Source organism: Heterodontus francisci, chromosome 7 (assembly GCF_036365525.1).
Source record: "Heterodontus francisci isolate sHetFra1 chromosome 7, sHetFra1.hap1, whole genome shotgun sequence".
Taxonomy (NCBI): domain Eukaryota; kingdom Metazoa; phylum Chordata; class Chondrichthyes; order Heterodontiformes; family Heterodontidae; genus Heterodontus; species Heterodontus francisci.
In genome coordinates this window covers 73,487,241-73,509,906 of record NC_090377.1, presented here as the reverse complement: position 1 = coordinate 73,509,906, position 22,666 = coordinate 73,487,241, and the positions used below count along the sequence as shown (strand labels likewise).

Genomic DNA, 22,666 nt, shown 5'->3' with positions numbered 1-22,666 from the left:
CTGGCACATGAGGAAGTGCGTGTAGAGTGGGTGTTTTTTCTGATGTAAAATCAGCATAACTCACAGATAAATGGCTAAAAATAGATTTCTGGCCTTCTTCTACCAAAGTATGGCAAAATATTGGGAGAACCCCAAAGATATTCACTTCCATATAACAGGGAACAAGTTCCTATTCCTGATTAGGGACTGGCAAAATTCTTGGTTAAGAACATAGTGTAGGATTACTGAATATATACTACAAATATAAAAGTGTGTTAAAGCATACCATAAGACAGGAATTTGGGCTCTTCCAACCACGGGTAGTCTGTAACTAGGCAACTGACCAAGCAATCAGTGCGAGAAAACACATTTTTTCCCCATAAAATATTACCTAAACAATTCAGCACCTGATTTTAAAATAACACCATTATTTCTGATTAAATGTAATATTTTTAGTGCAGTTAATCCTACAGAAAATGTCTGCAAATATAATTGATTATAAAATAATTTTAGTTACAATCAGTATAGTGGAACATCTTTAAGTGATGTGTCATACCTGAAACTTCCTCCTCCTTGGTGTAGTTATCACCTTTTTTTGCTAGTGCTGGAGTCATTTTATAAATTTTCTGCAGCAACAAATATTCAAAACACATAGAGAACAAATTCCAACAAGCTATAAAACCACAAGCAATCACAGAGGAGCTGAATGTCATAATCTGACCCACGGCCATTGGTGAAAGCAGTTTGCTGAGAAGATCAATTTGCCTCAATGCAGCATTCATGCCTATAAGAAAAAAAGCAATGTCTTGGTTTCAATAATCTTTGGGTATGTACAGTATTCCCCCCTCATTAATGTTAGTAAGCAACAAAATTCAGATTTCATCCTTCCTAGAAATATTAAATGATATCTAGGACCGTACTTTTTTTAAATTCATTCATGGGATGTGGGCATTGCTGGCTAGGACAGCATTTAACATTTGCTCTTAAACATCTTTTCATATCAAAGCAGAAAGAGACAAGACTTTCCTTATCTATGACAGCACTGGGCTACTAAAAGCATTGTTATTAAATCTATTTGAAATGTTCCTACAAAATTGCTCTACCAGTAAGATTTGCTTAAACAGTCTATTGATGGGTACACATTTGAAATGCCACAACCTGTCATTTTACAGATGCTGACTGACCTGCTGTAAACTGCCAACACTTTCTGCTTTTATTTTAGATTGCCAGTATTTACTCAGTTATCACACTCTGTACTTTGAAAGACTTATAACTTATAATATTTTAAAAGGTGACAAACACTGTATATTGGATGTGCTAATTTACGATATATCTAAAAGCAAACAAAATGTTACTTAAAACAAAGTTTCTACTGTGAAAAAAACAAACAGCAGATTTCAATTTATTTAGAATTGGTTTAATGATGGCAAAAAAAAATCTAAATTTTTGGAATGAAAAAGGTAGATAGTGATCCAGAATTGACGTTACTGAAAAAGAGAAAAGACAAGAGTAATGTTTTGGGTAGAGATCCTCTGTCAACTCCAACAAAAAGTCCGTACTCAAAATGTTAGCGCACCTTCACAGATGCTGATAAGCTTTTCAGCATTCTCTATATTTATTTTGTATTTTCAGTTTTATTTTTCTTTAACCTCCCTGAATAGAAATGGAAAGAATATTCCACTTTTATCAGTAAAATACAGGTTTCTAAGGCAAAGAATTATGGAAGTGGACTTCCTTTAAGAATTTGGCATTGATGATGTCTCAGACTCAACTCACACACACGTGAATCTTTTTCTCCAACCATAATAGAGAAATTCTTTTTCCAAAAGAAGCAAAATAATTCACACTGAAACACCATCAACATAGTTTCAATGACACTAATACGTAAAATGTACTCATAACTTTCACTCGAAAATGGATATGTCAATTGAATAAATACGTGATATGTTGAAGAATAAACACCAGAATCCTTATTTGTTTCCTTTATAGAATACTATAGCAACTAACCAACATGGCACATGGAGAAGTGCCTTCAGGAAATTTATAATATCAAGAATTATCCATATTGGTTGTTGGTAAATTTTAACTATATATGGTGGTGGAGAAGAGAGAGAGAGTGAAAACATTACTGATAGTAAGAGTAAGCAGGTGAACAATGGCACAGAGAGCAAAAACTCATGAGACAGTAAGAGCATGCACAAAGGCAATGTGAGCATGCATGTCAAAGCCATGGTGGGAAGGTGAAGCACATGGTAGACAGGTAGCCAGGTGGGGGTGGGGAAGAGAAGATTGCTGGGCATGCAGGCAAGGGGAGAGCACATGCTGGGACATGAGAAAACATATGCAATAGGGAAAGGTGAGAATGCACGGGATAATGGAGGTGTGTAGCAGTAGGGGGTGTATAATATTAGCAGAGTACTGATGATGGCGGTGGAGTAGTGTAGGTGCAGTTCACAAATATGGACGAATTGAATGAATTTCAAGACTGCATGCAAGAATATTTATCGCACTTACTGAAGCAACACAGACAAAATCAATAATGAAAGCAGTATAATTTAATGAAAATGCTATATCACAAGAAGGTTTGCAGAATTTTGTGTAATTACTATCAATGCCACCAAAGTGAAAAATATCTGTTTTTCAACCAAGAAATTTTTTCCAAAAGAGCTGTAATAGTTACTTGATAGTTTGTCACTGCCTCCAGCAACCACTATAATCCAGTCCCGTTGAATTGCAATTGACATAGCTGTACTAGCCAGGTCTGCAATTACACCAATGGCAATCACCAATGTGTAACAAATAATCTGTTAAATGAAAAGTAAACTGATTAAAAATGAGTCAAGAAAATTCAGCCTACTGTGTCCAAAACAATGTTTCATGCTCATATATAACCACAAAATATTTTGAAAATAGGCAAGTTATACAAGTCCAATTTCTTAAAAAGAACACTTCTACAAAAGGAATATTGGTTTGCCTTTCATATTGAAGACAGCCATTCACATATGACATGCAGACACTTAGATATCTGAGTTTCCTTTAATAGCATATAGTCTGCTACTTGCACCACAACCACATTCTTGAGACAGCCAGTACTGTAACCTGGTGTCATGGAATACAAGACGACCAGACCATTTGCTATCTGCAATGACAGAACCAGTACCCCAGAAAGCAAACCTGCATTCGGCTAACAACTGGGTTTCTAATTACTGCTAGGTGAACAGAAGCACTTGGAGTAACAAAACTTTCCTAAGATCTCATTGAAACATAGAATTCTTAAGGAGCTTGATAGTGTAGATACTGGGAGGATGTTTTTGCTAGTTGGGGAATCTAGAACTAGGGGTCACAGTCTCAGAATAAGGGGTCAGCTATTTAGGACCGAGATGAGGAGAAATTTCTTCACTCAAAGGGTTGTGGATGTTTGGAATTCTCTACCCCAGAGAGCTGTGGATGCTCAGTCATAAAATATATTCAAGACATAGTGCGATAGATTTTTGGATACTAAAGGAATACTGCAGGAAGGCAGAGTAGATGTTGAAGATCAGCCATGATTGTACTGATTGGCGGAGTGGGCTTAAAGGGCCAAATGGCCTACTCCAGCTCCTATTTCTTATGTTTCTCCCAGGAATTTGCAGAAATAATCGAAAGGCTTTTATAGATCATCTCTGGCACTAGCCACCTTTCAAATTATTATTCCGAATGTTTTTAAAATAGTGATTGTATTACAAGCATGGCATTTATTGTAGAAATCTTAGTCATTTTTAATCATAAGCCAAATGCTAAAAAGGGTGCAATTTTCTTACACAAACAAGGAATGCTGGAATCACTCAGCAGGTCTGGCAGCATCTGTGGAAAGAGAAGCAGAGTTAACGTTTCGGGTCAGTGACCCTTCTTCGGAACGTGAGACCGGAAGCTGAAGAGAAGGGAGGAGAGAAGTCTAGACAGAGGGATGTGTATTGGAAGAGAACACAATGGGAGGGAAGAGAGGGAGGGGAATGGGATGAGTAATAGAGAAGAAAATGGAAAAGGCAGAGGAGTGGCAGAGAATGATGAGAGTGAGTGGTGAGAAGGGTTCCGAAGAAGGGTCACTGACCCGAAACGTTAACTCTGCTTCTCCTTCCACAGATGCTGCCAGACCTGCTGAGTGATTCCAGCATTTCTTGTTTTTGTTTCAGATTTCCAGCATCTGCAGTATTTTGCTTTTATTATTCTTGCAATTTTCTTACTTTGACCTTATCAAAAGTATGAAGTTTTCTTTCATAACTTTATGTGCATTAAGATATACAGTTTAATGTTGCAACAAGAAACAGATAAACTTGGAACTAAAGGTATAACACTATTACTATCATCTGTCTAAGCCAATCCCCACTAAGCAACACCAAGGACTTTCCTCCCTGCATTGAGAAGGAAATTCATCTTCAACTAAAATAGAGCACAAATCCACAGAACAGTCCTCAGCTGAAGAACATTCCGGCCTCCCCGAATCCACCTACTCAACAAAATTTTGGAGTCTGTCCCACAAAATCTAGCCTCACCCCCTACAGAACATCTTGCACCCTCCAGTGATGCACAAACTGCTCTGACCTCCCTCCTGAGTACTATTTTTGTACTCTTCCCATTTCCTTCCAGTTCTTCTTCCCCTCCTTTTTCCTATTTATCTGTTTCTTCTCACCACTCACTCTCATCATTCTCTGCCACTCCTCTGCCTTTTCCATTTTCTTCTCTATTACTCATCCCATTCCCCTCCCTCTCTTCCCTCCCATTGTGTTCTCTTCCAATACACATCCCTCTGTCTAGACTTCTCTCCTTCCTTCTCTTCAGCTTCCAGTCTCACGTAACACACTCCTTCATCTTCACCCTCCATTCTCCCCTTACCTTATTATCCTCTCCCTATTCTAATCCCTCTTTCACTTCTTCTCCCTCTACTCTTCTCTCCTCTCCCTTCCCGCCTTCATCGCAATCCCCTCCACTCCCCACCCCTCTCCTTTTCCCCTCCTCACTCCTCATCCAGCTCTCTTCTCTCTCTCCTTTTTCCCTCACCTCACTCCCCTCTTTCCACTCCCTCTTTCCCCTTACTCCCTGTTTGCTTTTCACTTCCCCTCTACCTTGTTCACACTCATGCTTTTCCTTTGTCCTCTTTCCCCCTAACCTCAAGTCATCCTCCCTCACCCCACCTTTTCTGTCCCTCCCCTCTTTTATCTTAGCACTCTCATCTCCCCTTTTCATCCTCCTCTCTATGGACTAGATTATGTGGTGCCGGTGGGGCGAAAAGGTGGGGGGAACGCCATTTTAGCCTTTCTGAGAACCCCACACCTACCCCAGTGCAATGTTGCTTTGTTCCGGCACTTGGGTGTCCAGCGCCAGGATCCCCGCCCCTTTAAAGACGGGGATCCCGACCCCAAGAGCTGTTGGCCAATCACAAAGCCAGCAGCTCAGCAGTACTGACAGCGTCACCTTGGACCTGGACCCAGACCCAGACCCAGCGCCGGAGACCTGGACCACAGGAAGGTGAAGCGGGGTTGCCATCCAAGTCCAGAAAAGGGGGGGTGGGTGGTTGAGGTCAAAGGGTAGGCATGTAGTGCAGGGGAAGGTGGGGTCGAGGGAGTTGTGGGGGTCCTCCGTGGGACACAGATTGCCCACAGAAGAGGCCCCACCCCCACCCAAGTCAACAGGAAGGGCACCTCATACTACTGGGCAACCTCCCTACATGGTGGGGGGGGGGGGGGGGGTGGAGGGGGGAGGAAAGAGGAAGAGGCCCTTAAGTGGCCGTTAGTAGACAACAGGGAGAGGGTTTAATCAGGGCAATGCTGTTGTTGTGGTATAGATGGACTTCCAAAAGGCATTTGATATAGCAAAGTTATAGCTCATGGATTAAAAGGGGCAGTAGCAACATGGATATGAAATTGGCTGGAAACAGTGAGCAGTGGTTAATGGATGTTTTTCAGGCTGGAGGAAGGTTTGTAGAGGAATTCCCCAGGGGTCAATGTTGGGACCCTTGCTCTTCCTGATATATATTAATGACTTAGACCTTAGTGTAGAGGGCACACTTTCAAAATTTGCAGATGAGAAGACACTTGGAAGCATTGTGAATGGTTAGCTAGTACAGAACTTCAAAAGGACATAGACAAGATGCTGAAATGGGCAGACAGATGGCAGATGACATTCAATGTGGAGAAATGTGAAGTGATTCATTTTGGTAGGAAGAACATGGAGAGACGATATAAAATAAAGGGTACAACTCTAAAGAGGGTGCACGAACAGAGAGACCTGGGTGCATATGTGCATAATTCATTGAAGGTGGCAGGACAGGTTGAAAGAGTGGCCAATAAAGCATACAGCATCCTGGGCTTTATTAATAGGGGCATAGAGTACAAGAGCAAGGACGATATGTTGAACTTGTTTAAGACACTAGTTTGGCCTCATCCAGTTCTGGGCGCCGCATCTTAGGAAGGAATTGAAGCTATTGGAGAGACTGGAGAAAAGATTCATGAGAGTGGTTCCATGGATGAGGGACTTCATTTACGAAGATAGATTGGAGAAGTTGGGACTGTTTTCCTTGGAGAAGGCTGAGAGGAGATTGGATAGAGGTATTCAAAATCACGAGTGGTCTGGACAGAGTAGATAGGGAGAAACTGTTCCCACTCATGAAAGGATTAAGAACAAGAGGGCACAGATTTAAGGTAATTGGCAAAACAAGTAATGACGACAGGAGGAAAAACTTTTTCACGCAGCGAGTGGTTAGGATCTGGAACGCACTGCCAGAGAGTGCGGTGGAGGCAGGTTCAATCGAGACATTTAGAAGAGAATTAGTTACCTGAAAAGTAAGAATGTACAGGGTTATGGGAGAAGGCGGGAGGAATGGCACATTTGGAGAGTCGGTGCAGACAGGATGGGCCGAATGGCCACCATCTGTGCTGTTAAAATTCTGTGATTCTGAGGGAGTCTTCCGCCTCCCATTGCAATCCTATGGACCTCCCCCCCCCCCCACCGACCCTGCCTCAGGGGTCCCATATAATTCAGCCCTACAATTCCACTTCCCTGTTCCTCAATCCCGTCTACCCCATTCCTCTTTCCACTCTCTTCTGCTCTCCTCCCTCTCATCTTCCCTTCCATTTTACCTTCCACAACCCCCAATTCTTTATTCCTCCCAATCTTTTTGTCCTCCATCCCCTCTTTCCCCAACCCCTCTTCACTTTGCCTCCTCGCCTTTACTTTCTTCTGCCCCCTCTTTCCGCTCTCCCTACTTACCCCTACTCCTCCTCAATAAGAACCTCTTTACATAACAGCCCCCACCTCATTATTAGCTCCTTTCAAATATCGCTCACAACACCACCTCCCCCGTACCCCCGTCACACTAGTAAGCAGGTATCCAACATCAGAATTCCTTTATGGAGCGGGTATTCAATAGCCCCCCAGCCCCATTTCAATTTCAAGAAGAGGTGAAAGAGAAGTGGAGGGGAGGAAGTGAGAGGGAAAAAGTGCAGGGGAGAAGAAAGGAAGAGGAGGGTATGATGAGAGGGGTGAGAGGAGAGGAGGACATAAGAAAGCGGGAGGAGAGAAGAGGAAAATAATGGGAATATTAAAATGACAGTGTGTTCTAACTCTTCTCCTTTGAATTACTAGCTCAACATTGTCTCCTCCCTTCCTTTACTCTGCTTCCCCTCTCTCCATTCCTCTTCACCCTCCCTGCTCTCCATCTACCAGCCCTTCCTGCTCACCTCTCCTCCTTGCTCCCCTACTCCTCTCTTAGCTGTGCCCTCCCCTCTGCTCTGTCTTCCAATTATCCTCCCTAAACCCACTTGACCTACATTTGGTATCGACTCCCTACATGAATGCCTCAAGGGATGAACTATTGTATTTGAAATTGCAGAACTTTCACAGCACAACAGATAAAGATTTTCAGACTATTTATACATTGCTCATTTCTAATTCTATCAAACTTACAGCTGGCCATAAGATGATGTTCCCAAATATTCTAGCATGGCTCAGCTGATAGCATTCTCGCTACAGATTCAAAGAGTCACAGGTTTAAACTGCCTGCAGGACACAGTTAAGGTTGGCACCCCTGTGCAGTTCAAGATTGTTCAGTGTCAACCTTCAGGTAAGATGTTAAATTATAGTTTGATTTATAATTGCAGGTGCATACTAAAGGCACTATTCAAAAAAGAGCAGATCGGTCTCCACGAGTCTGACCTAACATTCTTTAATCGGCATCATGAGAAACAGATCAACTGTCATTCAAATAATTGTTATGGGATCCTGTGCACTTCAAATTATCTCAGTTTCTGAAATGCTTTGGGATGTTTGGGACATCAAAAGGTGCTAAACATTATTTGTAATTTTGTGTTTCATACAGCATAATATTTGACACACAAAATCCAATTGAGGTCATTTCTTTCTCCAAACACATTCCTCATTGCACCATAATTTCTATTTTAGTTTTAAAAGTATAATTTTAATGGCTACGGGTAAGTTTTAGATTAACAATAATAACTTGCATTTATGTAGTGCTTTTGACTTGGTAAAATGTCCTGTGGGGCTTCACAGGATTGTTACCAATCAAAATGTGGCACAGAACCACTTAAGGAGATAAGGACAGTTGATTAAAAGCTTGGGTAAAGAGGTAGGTTTTAAGGAGTGTCTAAAAGGAGGAGAGCAAGGCAGAGAGGTTTAGGGAGGGAATTCAAGTGCATAGGGCCTGGGCAGCATCAGGGACGGCCCACTGGTAGAGCGATTAAAATCAGGGATGCGCAAGAGGCCAAAATTAGTGGAGCGCAGAGATCTTGAAGGGCTGGAGATGGTTAGACATAGGGAGAAGTGAGTCCATGGAGAGGTTTGAAACAAGACTGAGAATTTTAAAATCGAGACATTACAGGACTGGGAGCCAACATACGGGGTCAGTGAGCACAGGGGCGATGGGTGCGTGTATCAGAGTTATGGATGAACTTAAGTTTATGTGGGATGGAAAATGGGAGGCCAGCCAGAAGAGCATTGGAATAGTCAACTCTAGGGGTAACAAAGGCATGGATGACATTGTCAACAGCAGATTAGTTAAGGCAGGAAGGAGTTGGGCAATGTAGGCGGAAGTAGACGTGCCTGGTAATGGAGCGAATATGTGGTTGGATGTTCATCTTGGGATCAAATTTGACACCAAGGTTGCGAACAATCTGACTCAGCCTCAGTCGCCAGGGAGAGCGATGGAGTGAATGGCTAAGGAATGGAGTGACAAGGACCAAAGACAATGGCTTTTGTTTTCCCAATATCTAGCTGCAGGAAGTTTCTGGTCATCCACTACTGGATGTCAGAAAAATAGCCTGACAAATCAGAAAGAATGGAGGATCCAGAGAGGTTGTGGAGAGGTAGAACTGGCTGTCATCAGCGTACATGTAGAACCTGTGTTATATTTTCAAATGATATTGTCAAGGGGCAGCATGTAGATAAGAAATAGGAGGGGCCAAGAATATATCCTTGTGGGAAAACAAGAACACAAGAAGGTAGAGGTAATGGTGCTGGAGATGGAAGAGAAGCCATTGCATGTGATTCTCTGTCTATGACTGGATAACTACAGAACCAGGCAAGGGCAGTCCCACCCTTCTGGATGATGGAGGAGACATTGGAGGAGGTTGGTGCGGTCAACCATGCTAAAGGCTGCAGATTGTTTGAGAAGGATGAGGAGGTATAGCTTGCCAAAGTCATTTGTGCCTTTGATAAACGCCATTTTAGTGCTAAGGCTGGGCCAAAAACCTGTCTGGAGGGATTCAAACATGGAATTGCGGGTAAGATGGACACAGATTTGGAAGGTGACATTTGGAGAGAAAAGGGAGCTTGGAGTTGGGACAGTAGTTTGCGAGAAAAAAAAGGGGCCAAGGGTCGTTTTTTTGAGTGGAGGGATAGTGACGGAGACTGAAAGGGGAAGGGGAACTGTATAATAAATGTCAGCTAATATGAGAGGCCAGGAAGGAAGCTGCATGGTCAGCAATGTTCCCTCTAAGCTGGCTTGTGGAAGTTACCGCGCAGGCCGAGCACAAGTCATCCCTTTTAAGAAGCCATGCATGTGCAGCTACGCAAAAAAAGTTAAAGGTAAATGACTAGGCCATGCACAACAAAAAAATTAGAAGGAATGTTGGTGATTAGCTGTTTGTTGGGAATAGGATTGAGGGAGCAGGAGTTGAGTCTCATGGACAAAATGAGCTTGGAAAGGACATGACCAGAGATAGGAGAGGAATTGAAGAAAGATGCAAGTTCAGGACTATGGCAGGCGGGAACCTTGGCCTGCTGGGCTAGGGGGAGGAAAGTAGCAGATGCAGCTGAACAGGTGTTCGCAATCTTAGTGACAAAAAGGTTTGTGAGTTCCTCACACTTATTGTTGGAGGTGAGGGTGGAGGAGTCAGGGAGGGAGAAGTTTAAGAAGATGATTTGTAGTGGAAAAGAAAAGCCATGGGTTATCTTTACAGTTTCATTTTAAGGTATTTAAGCCTCTGCTTCTTCCTACCATCCCGTTTCCTGCTAGCTTCTCCCTTTGGTGCCACCCCTGATTCCTGCTGTTCTTGCTTTGCCTCAGCACAATCTTCTGTTGATCAACTTCCAACCAACCCCCAGAGGTCTCCTGCTGTCCTTCCCAACTGGCCCAAGTTTTGCTAATTTCCTGGTTGCTCCTGCCCCCAGTTCAACCAGTGGATGAAGAGAAGCCAAAGAGCCCCAGTGGGATGGGAGAGAATATCTTTAGGATAACAATGCTTGTTGGTGAGGGCTGAGACAGGCAGCTGAGGAAGATGGGTGGAAACAGAGGCAAAGGAATCACAGAGAAAGAAGCTAATGGAAAAGAGACAGGTAGAGGAGAGGAAGCAGTGAAGAGGGGGAGAAGACAGGATGTGTCCAAAGGTCAGACGCAATAGGAGATGGCAGAAATGGGACACAACAACATGTGGTGAGCATGTTGCTGAAAGGAGAGTACACACAGCAAAGGTGCAAGAGAGGACAGTGCATGTGGGACTGCAGAGGAAGACATCTTGCAAGAGAGCTGAAACCTTATGTTTCTACCCTGTGGCCCTCTGGCATTACATCAACCACCCCAAACCAGCCTTTGGGTGTCATGATGCACCACTAGCTTCTGCAATCAAAAACCTACTCTCAGCCTGAACTGGACCCCTATCCCCAACACTACCCATATCTTCCACTGGGCAGCATCTGCACATCCCACCAATAGAACAAGAAACAAAAGAACGAAACAGACAGAAGACGAAATAGGAAAAAGAGAACAGCACAGATGAAAATGGAGATTAATCTTCGATGCCTGGAGGCTTCAGGACGATACTGGAGGGTCGGTTATTCTAACCAGGTCAATTCCTCTGCTCTTATTTGAATAGCACTGTAAGATCTTCTGTGTGCCTCTGATTGAGAAGGTTCTGGGCTCAAGTTCCACTCCAAAGACTTGAACACATAATCTAGGTGATAGTCCAGTGCAGTACTGAGGGAGTTCTGCACAGTCTGCATGAAGTGCTGTCTTTCAAATTAGATGTTAAACCAAGGCCCCATCTTCCACCTCCGGTGGGTATAAAAGATTTCACTGACCTATTTCGAAGAAGAGTAGGGCAGTCCTCTCTAGTGTCCTGGCCAATATTTATCCCACAACCAACGTTACTAAAAAACAGATTGTCTGGCCATTATCACATGGCTGCTTGAGAGAGCTTGCTGTGTGGAAAACTGGCTGCTGCATTTCCTACATTACAACAGTGACTACCCTTCAAAATACTTCAGTAGCCGTAAACCGCTTTGGCCTGTTCTGAGTTTATGAAAGGCACTATTTCAAATTTAAGGGCCTTAGGAGGCTGGATAGTGCTTGGACCCCCTAAAAGACTTATGTAGAGTGAGCAATTTCTGTACACTTAAAAAAGTACTGATATATTTAATGTAACTTCCAATAAATCCTCTCAGCTCCATCTTCAAGGCAACTGGCACTTTGTTCCAGGTCGACAAAAAAAATCAGGCCTGATGTTCAATGGTTTTCTCTACTTCCTGCCCTGTTGTCAAACTGCCTATTATTTTCTTTTTAACCCCCAAGGTGACCTTTTAATAACCCTACCCGATCTGTGCTGCTACCACCCACTGACAGTCTTTTCCTCCCGCCCACGCACCTCTTTCATGTATGTCCTGTTGCAGGCGGGTCACATCATCCTCACTGTTTGCCACACCCCCATGTTTGGTGTCATTGGCAAATTTTGAGATTCTACTCTGTATTCCCAGATCCAAATCATTTATTTTTAGCAAAAAAAGCAGTGGTCCCAACACTGACCTTTGGGAAACACTACTGTCCACCATCCTGCTTTCCGTACAGCCCTTTTATTCCTACACCACAGGCAAAAATCTGCATTCCCTGCAATGACTAGAAATAGGCTTTAGCTTAAAGGCTTTCTGTGGTCATGACTGCTACTGACCTTTAAAAGAACAGATGGTTCCCTATTTTGATGCTGAGAAAGCCATTTTCTTTTTTAAGGGAGGAAGGAGAATTAATGAAGACTTACAGATTTCCTCCCTCGTCACCACCACCCCTTCCACCAACCCATGTCTTCCCCTCCCTCTTCTGTCACCTCTTGCTGCTCCTACCCTGCCCCAAATATTTATGTTTCCTCTATTCACTGATCCATCAGGAAATGAAACTACATATTTGACTTTGACTAAGAATGAAGTTCTTTAAAGCACTAACTGCATTTAGTAAGAGCTTACTCAGCACTTTAAAAATAACTTAAAGCCAGTTCCCAGGCAATACATAAATAATAGTTATAGCGCTTTTCTCAGCAGCAATCCACAACCCTCTTCTCACTATTCCCACCCTAGACCCTCATTATGGAATTATATCCATAAGATGAAATTGTCAATCAGTGATTTTTGTTATTATATAGAGGTACACCTTATGTTTTTAACGTCCAGGACACAGAAGATGATGTTGCAGGTAGGCAGGGGACATGGAGAAGTATTGAAGAAGGATGAGCAATAGTTTTTATTAGTGCTAGGTGGATTCTCTACAACAATGGGCTGGATTTTATGCTCCATTAGAAGGTGGGTTTTTTTGTGGGGGGCAAGGAGTGAGGGGCCAGAGAATCAGTGCAGAGTCATCCGCCACGGAACCCAATGTCTTTAATGTCAGTTTCTGTTTTCCTCGGAGGTAGTGAAGTTCCATGGCAGCACCTCAGCTGCGAGGGGATCATAATTTAAATCTGTTGCATACAGTTTTGCATGAATTTGTACCAAATTCGCTGTGATCCTACCAGGCGTTTGCAATCTTATGCATGACATGCAATACTCACATGCCTTCACTTTCTTGTCTTTGAAAAGCTGGCGCCACTGAGGCGAGAGCATCGGTGCCTGCAAAAGTTAGGTAAGTAACCACATTGGACACTGCCGCTTAGCTCACTCTGCAGATGTGAGGGAAGGTTGGAATTCTGCAAGTGGATACTGTTGGAGGGGTTGCGGGGAAGTGGGGGGAGCTCTGCAAGTGGATATTGTTGTGGGGAAGGGTACAGCTGGAACTCTGCAATCTAACATCGGGTGATGCCGTTAACAGGGTTGCCAATGGCGCTCCCACCATGTGATTGGGGGGGATGGCAACCATCATTATGCTAAATGGCCGCCTGCCACGTAATCATGGCAGTGTAGCCGCCAGCATCACAGGAGGGACTGCTGCCGTTTTGTGCACCTGATGCCACTCAGCAGCGGGATAATAAAATCCAGCCCAATATGTGGGAACAGCCGAGTGATGGTATTATATTGGGCAATTGATGAGGGAAGTCCTTGGGTGTTAAGTGTAGTGCGAGGTGGAATCCTGGGTCTAGAAGAACTGAGGGTATTCTAGTACACTCACACCGAGTCACCAACTGAGGGTATTCTAGTACTCTCACACCCAGTCACCAACTGAGGGTATTCTAGTACTCTCACACCCAGTCACCACTTATCCCAAAACCATCCTCCCACTACTTTCACACTCCCAACACAATGCCCTCAGTTCTTCTAGACCCAGGATTCCACCTCGCACTACACTTAACACCCAAGGACTTCCCTCATCAATTGCCCAATACCACTCAGCTGTTCGCACATGTTATTGTTGTACAGAATACACCCAGCACTAATAAAAACTATTACCCCACCCTTCTTCAATGCTCTTCCATGTCTATTATCTAACTGCAACATTTTCCTGTGCCCTGGACATTAAAAAAAGATGTAAAATTCATTATGCACCCCTACATAATAACAAAAAAACAAACACTGATTTACAATTCCATGTTGTTGACATAATCCCATAATTTGAACCCAAAACTGCAACTAACAGTCATTCTGTGCCAAAATGAGATTTCTGGGACTTTGATTGCTCTATACCTTCAATGCTGAAATGGTGATTGCTCGTGTCTTTGCAAAATCATGGACACTTCTGTATTTTGCCAAAAATTCTCCTATTCTAAAACTGTACTTTCATTTATTAAAATTTTCAACATTAAATAAAGCAAAATCCAACCTTCAAATAAAAGACGTATGAAATAACTACAGAATGCTGTAATTTTGTTGATTTCTGGAGAACAGTGGATTTAATGATCATCTACATACATTAGTTAACAATCCTAACTCAGAGCCAATTATAAAATTGATTACACAATTAAATAGAACTACAGATGGATTGTAACTGAGCAAAAAATAGTTTACTTAGAAAAAACATTATTGACAGATTTGCAAAGCATCCAAAGTTTGCCATCATTTAAACACTCATGCTACGTGTGGTTTTGGTAAACTTTCAAAAAATAATTACAAACTTAATGGATTAAAATATATAGTATTGTAACAAAAAATATTAAGCCTTCCTTGACAAATAAAATTCACACTATTAAATCATATTTACCTGCATCCAACCATTCCATAGAATAGTGATCTGAGTCTTGTAAACCAATAACAACAAAAGTACTACAGCGCATAAGATCACAGAAAGATTCTGGATAACCAGTGAAACTCGTACAACTGAAATTCAAAAAAAAATTAGGCAATGTTTAAAATGGCAATATGTAGGATTACTGTAATTAGATTTTACTACAGAATGATGTAAAGTGCACCATGAAACTATATTTTGTCTCGTGTAATAAAACCATCATACCTTTCATTCTAGAATTGCTGTCAACCCAGCTCCCAAGCAAGGCACCAAACAGAATAAGTGATGAAGAAACAGCTAAACCAAACACAGCTGGAAGCAGCAAGCTATTTTCATAGAGTTCTACGAGGAAAAGTGAGACAGCAAAATGCCACATGCGATCCCCCTGAGGAACAAAATACAACTGCATTAAAACACAATAAGATTTTAAAAAATATATAGTTACGACCAACCGCTCAAGACAAAGCCCGCAATAAAAAGAAATGATTCTGATTGCGGTGGGAGAAACGCACTGTTGATTCAGTCCCGTTCCTCCAGAGATCACCTAACATATCACTTTAAACTTTCCGAATTAAAGAAAACCACAGCCAAATTGAACCACCTATTAACCCCCGAATGAGGCAAACCAAACCAGGTGTCTTTAGATCAACAAATTAACTGTTTAATTAGAAAAAAATAAGTTCTTAAACACTACTAAGCTATAAACAACATTTAGAAAAAAATGGTAAATACATTAAGTGCGTGCAGGTTTATGCTCCTGCCGAAGTGGAATCTTCCAATGTAGAACAGTCCACGTTTGCCTGAAGTCCTCGCAACCGTCCAATGGGAATAAAAAAATGTCCAACATCCGAAGCTTCAACTCCTCGTTTGTCCAGCGATGACCACCGTTAATCAACCATTTGCAAACACTTTTCAATGAAAAGTTGAATAAAAGATTGCCACTGTCTATCTTCCCTTCCTTCAGTTTAAATTATCAGAGATCTCTGTTCCGTTCAAGCTGGTCCAGCTGTCTGTCTGTTTGAACAGTCTGTTTCCACTAAAAGCCAGTTCAAAATTTAATTGCAACAATGTATAATCGATTCTCAGCCTCTGAGTGGCTGTGTCCAAGGCAACCACGATGCACATTTGAAGATGGCTGGTTCTTCCACTCTGTAGGGTTGTATCCAACGGCACCCAGAATGCACCTCCTCTAACTCCTGCTAACTTCTGAGGCTGTCTTGTTCTTAAAGCAGTACTGATCCTTTGCTGACTTAAAGACACACTGCATATTTCCCAAAATAAAAAAAAACACCAGGATCATAACAATATATCTTTTTTCTTGGAGGGTGGGCGGGAAGAAAGAAAAAGGTTCTCACCTGCCCTTTCTTGGTTACCATGCATCACAAAAGAAAAGATCTGTTCCCATCCCTCAACCAATTCTTTGTCTGAAAGTGGGTAGAGGGAGGTATAGCCACCAGGCACCAAGCCTTGCTAGCACAGTTCCAACATAGAATTTAATATATGGACGTTTGTGGGCATGAATGTCCACCTCATTATTCTATGATAAAGAACGTTTATGTTGAGATTGATAAAACTAAAAGATATGGTGAAGCAGAGCATTCTACGATGAGCAATTTTTGCTGTATATTAGATTAGATTAGAGATACAGCACTGAAACAGGCCCTTCGGCCCACCGAGTCTGTGCCGAACATCAACCACCCATTTATACTAATCCTACACTAATCCCATATTCCTACCAAACATCCCCACCTGTTCCTATATTTCCCTACCACCTACCTATACTAGTGACAATTTATAATGGCCAATTTACCTATCGACCTGCAAGTCTTTTGGCTTGTGGGAGGAAACCGGAGCACCCGGAGAAAACCCACGCAGACACAGGGAGAACTTGCAAACTCTACACAGGCAGTACCCGGAATCGAACCTGGGTCCCTGGAGCTGTGAGGCTGCGGTGCTAACCACTGCGCCGCCCGTATTTTTAAGATCTTTTCAAAACCATTTTCAGGGTACCCATACTATAAAGCTGCACTGTTAAGAAGAGTCTACACATTCTATAAAATGTTAAAATTCCCTTTTCAGAACAATTGTGTATTTCCTTTCAAGTTGCATATTACTGAATGGCAAATATCTACCGTTCTAGATGGTGTATTAAGGTGCAAGTTGCTCTTGTAATTAGATGTTAATTGTACAAATAAGTAGATATTTTATACTATATTTGTAAAGAACACTTGTTGGTTTCTTGCACTTCAGCAGCAAGTCTACAAATTGAAGGCTTCAGCAGGTCAAATAATAATAATTGGTGCCAATATTTTACTTCAAAACATTTGATTATGAGATCATTTAAAGATCAGAAAATTTGTTTTTGGTCACATTTCAGACTATGAAGTAACAACATATCCATAAAAAAGACAACTAAGGTTCCCTTAATTAAACCCGTAACAAAGCAGCAACATAGACGTGGCAATAAATTGAAATTAGTTCTTATATTTTTGATTAACATTTGAAGATTACTGCGCGATGCCAATATCATCACTCTCTATAAAACCAAAGGTGACCGTGGTGACTGCAACAACTACCGTGGAATCTCCCTGCTCAGCATAGTGGGGAAAGTCTTTGCTCGAGTCGCTCTAAACAGGCTCCAGAAGCTGGCCGAGCGCGTCTACCCTGAGGCACAGTGTGGCTTTCGTGCAGAGAGATCGACCGTTGACATGCCGTTCTCCCTTCATCAGATACAGGAGAAATTCCGCGAACAACAGATGCCCCTCTACATTGCTTTCATTGATCTCACCAAAGCCTTTGACCTCGTCAGCAGACATGGTCTCTTCAGAACTACTAGAAAAGATTGGATGTCCACCAAAGCTACTAAGTATCATCACCTCATTCCATGACAATATGAAAGGCACAATTCAACATGGTGGCTCCTCATAAGACCCCTTTCCTATCTTGAGTGGCGCACCCACACTTTTTGGGATTTTCTTCTCCCTGCTGCTTTCACATGTGTTCAAGTCCTCTGAAGAAGGAATTTTCCTCCACACAAGATCAGGGGGCAGGTTGTTCAACCTTGCCCGTCTAAGAGCGAAGTCCAAAGTACGGAAAGTCCTCATCAGGGAACTCCTCTTTGCTGACGATGCTGCTTTAACATCTCACACTGAAGAGTGCCTGCAGAGTCTTATAGACAGGTTTGCGGCTGCCTGCAATGAATTTGGCCTAACTATCAGCCTCAAGAAAACGAACATCATGGGGCAGGATGCCAGAAATGCCCCATCCATCAATATTGGCGACCACGCTCTGGAAGTGGTTCAAGAGTTCACCTACCTAGGCTCAACTATCACCAGTAACCTGTCTCTCGATGCAGAAATCAACAAGCGCATGGGAAAGGCTTCCACTGCTATGTCCAGAGAGTGTGGGAAAATGGCGCACTGGCACGGAACACAAAAGTCCGAGTGTATCAAGCCTGTGTCCTCAGTACCTTGCTCTATGGCAGCGAGGCCTGGACAACGTATGTCAGCCAAGAGCGACGTCTCAATTCATTCCATCTCCGCTGCCTCCGGAGAATACTTGGCATCAGGTGGCAGGACCGTATCTCCAACACAGAAGTCCTCGAGGCAGCCAACATCCCCAGCTTATACACACTACTGAGTCAGCGGCGCTTGAGATGGCTTGGCCATGTGAGCCGCATGGAAGATGGCAGGATCCCCAAAGACACATTGTACAGCGAGCTCGCCACTGGTATCAGGCCCACCAGCCGTCCATGTCTCCGCTTTAAAGACGTCTGCAAATGCGACATGACGTCCTGCGACATTGATCACAAGTCGTGGGAGTCAGTTGCCAGCGTTCGCCAGAGCTGGTGGGCAGCCATAAAAGCGGGGCTAAAGTGTGGCGAGTCGAAGAGACTTAGCAGTTGGCAGGAAAAAAGACAGAGGCGCAAGGGGAGAGCCAACTGTGTAACAGCCCCGACAAACAAATTTTTCTGCAGCACCTGTGGAAGAGCCTGTCACTCTAGAATTGACCTTTCTCGCCACTCCAGGCGCTGCTCCACGCACCACTGACCACCTCCAGGCACTTACCCATTGTCTCTCGAGATAAGGACGCCAAAGGAGTTCTTATATTTTTGATTAACATTTGAAGATTACTGTTTAACAATAAATCCATTGCAGTAAGTATAACAAAAAAACTCTGCAAGTTTTAAATGTACAATGGAGTCAAACAAATAATATAACTCACCCATGTGGACAGTAAATGAGTCAGGTAGATAAAAAAGTGAGCTGACTGCAAGAACCTCCAGATAGAATCTATAGGTTTATTAAAAAAAGTAGTTATTAATAACATTAAACATATTTTCAGTTTTCTAGTGAAGAAATAATTAAATGTTTTACCCCGTCTCGTCATGCATCCCTTTTTATTTCTGTTATGATGTGCACTAGTGCTAACAGAGGGCTCCTCTTCTATTTCAAAATCCATGGATAGCTTACAAGCACCTTAAACACAATAAGACCAAAAATAAACAACTGTACGATATGTATTCATAGGATAAAGTTACTTATTTTTCTTGCAACAAACTAGTCTCAAAAGAAAATAAAACGAACACTGCTGTTAACTATTGGACATAGTAAATGCTGGGTCAAAATCCTGGAACTCCCTCCCTAACAACAGCATATGGACTGCAGATGTTCAAGGGAAATTAGGGATGGGCAATAAATGCTGGCTTTGCTAGTGACGCTCAGATCCCATGAACAAAAAATTAGGAGCAATTAACTCACACTTTCTACAAGTTAATTTTATTTTATTTGATGGCACACTACTCAATTACACTTATACATTGATAAGACACATCATTATTCTTTTGCAACACTTAGATTGTAATTTATTGAATATTTGGCTTACTTCCTTTTTGGTTTTGTTAGCCCTATTCTATTAGCTACTTCCAGTAACATTTGTGAACAAATATGCCATAATTGAACATCAGGGCCTAGAAATTGCTGTAAGTTCATTACTGATAAGTAGCCAGTAAGTTACTGTCTGCTAGGCCGCCACCTGCCAAGAATGAGGCACATTAATTTTGTCATGAACATTGATTTTAAACTGTTGCTGGAGTGAGGAAATGACTTGTTAAACAGATCAGCCATGGCTGGAAAATACATTTGCATACTAACTGACAGTGCTTGGAAGTACAAAGGACCATTCCTTGACATATTCAACCCACAATGGACCTTGATCACCAGGTATTGTGTGTAAGAGGAGCATTCCAGAGACTGCTAAGGTGATACTAGCCTGGACTGGTTAGACCAGCTGGTCACATGACTAACTAGCTGTTCCAGAGTTTTTTGAACTAGCCACAGAGAGTTTGAACTGAGAAAGTCTGTTTGCTCCTGGACTGCTCCCACCTCTTTCTCACAAGCCTCTGAATCCACTGAAGACACATGAACCCCAAGGGAGAAAAGTCTCCTACAGCGAACAAGGTTTAAGAAGAGTACTGGGCCCCAACAAAAAGCAAGATCTACCTACAATCAAGGATTCTACAGAGAGCTCGAAGAACCGTAACAAAAACTCTTCAGATATTGCCTCAAACTCCTCCACTTTTTTTTCTTCTGCTCTTTTCTGTCTCTATTTGCATGTGTGTATCCCGTATGCTTGATAGCGTGGGCGCGTTGTGTATCCGTAGGCATCAACCGAATTAGAGTTTAAGTTCAAGTTTAATAGGTTTAAAGAAGAAAAGTTGAAATTTAAGAAAACCTGTTTGTGCTGGTTTCTTTGCCTTGTAATTGGAAAACAGTGAACAAGAATTCACCAAGGGGGAGCTAAAAACATGGTCTTTTAAAAATTAAACCCTGTTACGGTAAGACCAGGTGAAAGCTGAGAGGGACCGCTCGACACCTTTCTCACCTGGTCGTAAAAATTACTAATAGGTTTACCCATAGGTATCAAAATGTAATCAAAAAGGCTAATGGAATGTTGGCCTTTATCTCAAGTAACTGAGGAAGTGATGCCTCACAAAGGCAAAATACTGCAGATGCTGGAATTGTAGAGAGCCTTAGTTAGACCCCATTAGGAGTACTGGGTTCAGTTCTGAGCACTGATCCTCAGGAAAGATAAACTTAGTTTGTATTCCCTAAATGTTAGACATCTGAGGGCTGACCTAATTGGAGTGTTTAAAATGACAAAAGGATTTGGCAGGATAGATATAGAAATGCTATTTCCTTTGAAGGGGGAATCCAGAATAAGAGTACATAATGTTTAAATTAGAGCTAGGCCATTTAAGAGTGAAATCAGGAAGCCCTTTTTCACACAAGGGGTTGTGAAATCTAGAACTCTCCCAAAAATTCTATGCGTGCTCAATGAAATTTTTAAGACTGACATTGATAAATATTAGTTGGGTAATGGCATTAAAGGACATGGAACAACAGTGCATAAATGGAGATGAGGTATACATCAGCTATGATCTAACTGAATGCTGGAACAGACTCAAGGGGCAGGATTTTCCTTGCTGACTTCTGCCCCCACCGTCAGGGTCAAATGGGGTTCAGAAGCCCGGACTGTGGAAAACAGTCACTCAAAGTGATTTTTCCCAGAGCGGCCAATTGATGACCAGAGGGTGGCTCGCCATCCAATTAAGGACAGTGAGCAAACTCTTGAAGTTGGACAGCCAATCAGAGGCCTTCCAGCTTGAAAGCAGCAGAAGGTTGCAATGGAGTGTAAGTAAGGGAGAGGGTGCGTCAAAATGAAGGCATCATCTCTCTAACAATTTAAAATTTAAATAAAAAATGGCTTTTGCAGCTAGCCCACAACCGGTGGGGGAAACCCCTCTACAGGGCGGCCTGCAGCTGCTGCTGCACCCAGGCAGGCAGGCAGGGAGGGAGGGCCACTAACGCTAAGCCTGCCTGGAGTACTGGCCCCCATCCCTGGTCTGCCACCGGAAGCCCACCTCTAGACAACTAAACTGGCCCCTGCTGCCTCTGGGAACCTGGAGGATGACTGAAAAATCCCAGTCGGCCTCCTTCAGTTGGTCCTTAATCAGTCTAATTGGCTACCTGCTGCATGTGAGCAGGTAGCCCTGCCATGCCCCCATCCCCCCTCCAGGAAAATGGCCTGAGGGGAGAGGGGGAGGGGGGGTGGGGGGTGGCGGGATGGAGTTGCAAGCAGACCTACTGGACAGCAGCAATATTTTTAGCGCCTGCCCGCCTCTGCTTCCGGCCCCAACATGGGCTCAAAATTGAGCCCAAGGGGCTGAATTATGTACTCATGTTCCTATGTTTGATGAGTATTTATTAACCAGGCAATGTCATTTGTCTGAAAGATCCACACTTCTGATGAGTTGAGTGTTGTCCAAGCAATGGTGGTAGGATTGAACTGATCATTGGAAGGGGAATAGGTAGTTGTTAGCTGAAGCACTCCTCAGTGAGCAGCTGAAGACAATTTGTAGGGCATTTCTCTTAGCAAAAAACACAAATAGGATGTTTGATGAACCGCTAGGAGGACAGTAAAAGACCTCAGGGGGGGGCACAGACAGTGGCAGATGCCATTTAATGCAGGGAATTGTGAGGTAATGCATCTTGAAAGAAAGCCCAAGGAAAGGGAGTATACACTCAGTGAAAGACACTTATGGCTATAGATGCACAGAGATCCGAGTTCAACTGCGTAATTTCTTGAAAATGCAAGTATATAAGACTGTAAAAAGCCAATAACATTTTAGGTTTTATAAGTAGGAGCACATAGTACAAAAAAGAGATAAAGATTAATTTATACATAGCAACAGATTGGTCACAGTCAGACGACTGTGCAGTT

At 42.7% G+C, this 22,666-nt stretch overlaps 1 protein-coding gene across 6 annotated transcripts in view; it reads right to left on the bottom strand.

Moving 5' to 3' along the window:
* LOC137372061 (ferroportin-like) overlaps positions 1-22,666 on the bottom strand; it is a 74,134-nt gene that overhangs the window by 46,562 nt on the left and 4,906 nt on the right. For all 6 annotated transcript variants that reach the window (XR_010975354.1, XR_010975355.1, XR_010975356.1 and 3 more), the window contains exons 2-7: positions 19,261-19,362; positions 19,109-19,176; positions 15,110-15,269; positions 14,861-14,976; positions 2,660-2,783; positions 536-763 (exon numbers count right to left, since the gene is read on the bottom strand). Coding sequence is in view for 3 of the 6 variants with exons in the window: in XM_068035420.1 (XP_067891521.1) it covers positions 536-763; positions 2,660-2,783; positions 14,861-14,976; positions 15,110-15,269; positions 19,109-19,176; positions 19,261-19,345 (781 nt within the window). In the remaining 3 variants the exon portion in view is untranslated. The remainder of the gene's footprint in view (positions 1-535; positions 764-2,659; positions 2,784-14,860; positions 14,977-15,109; positions 15,270-19,108; positions 19,177-19,260; positions 19,363-22,666) is intronic.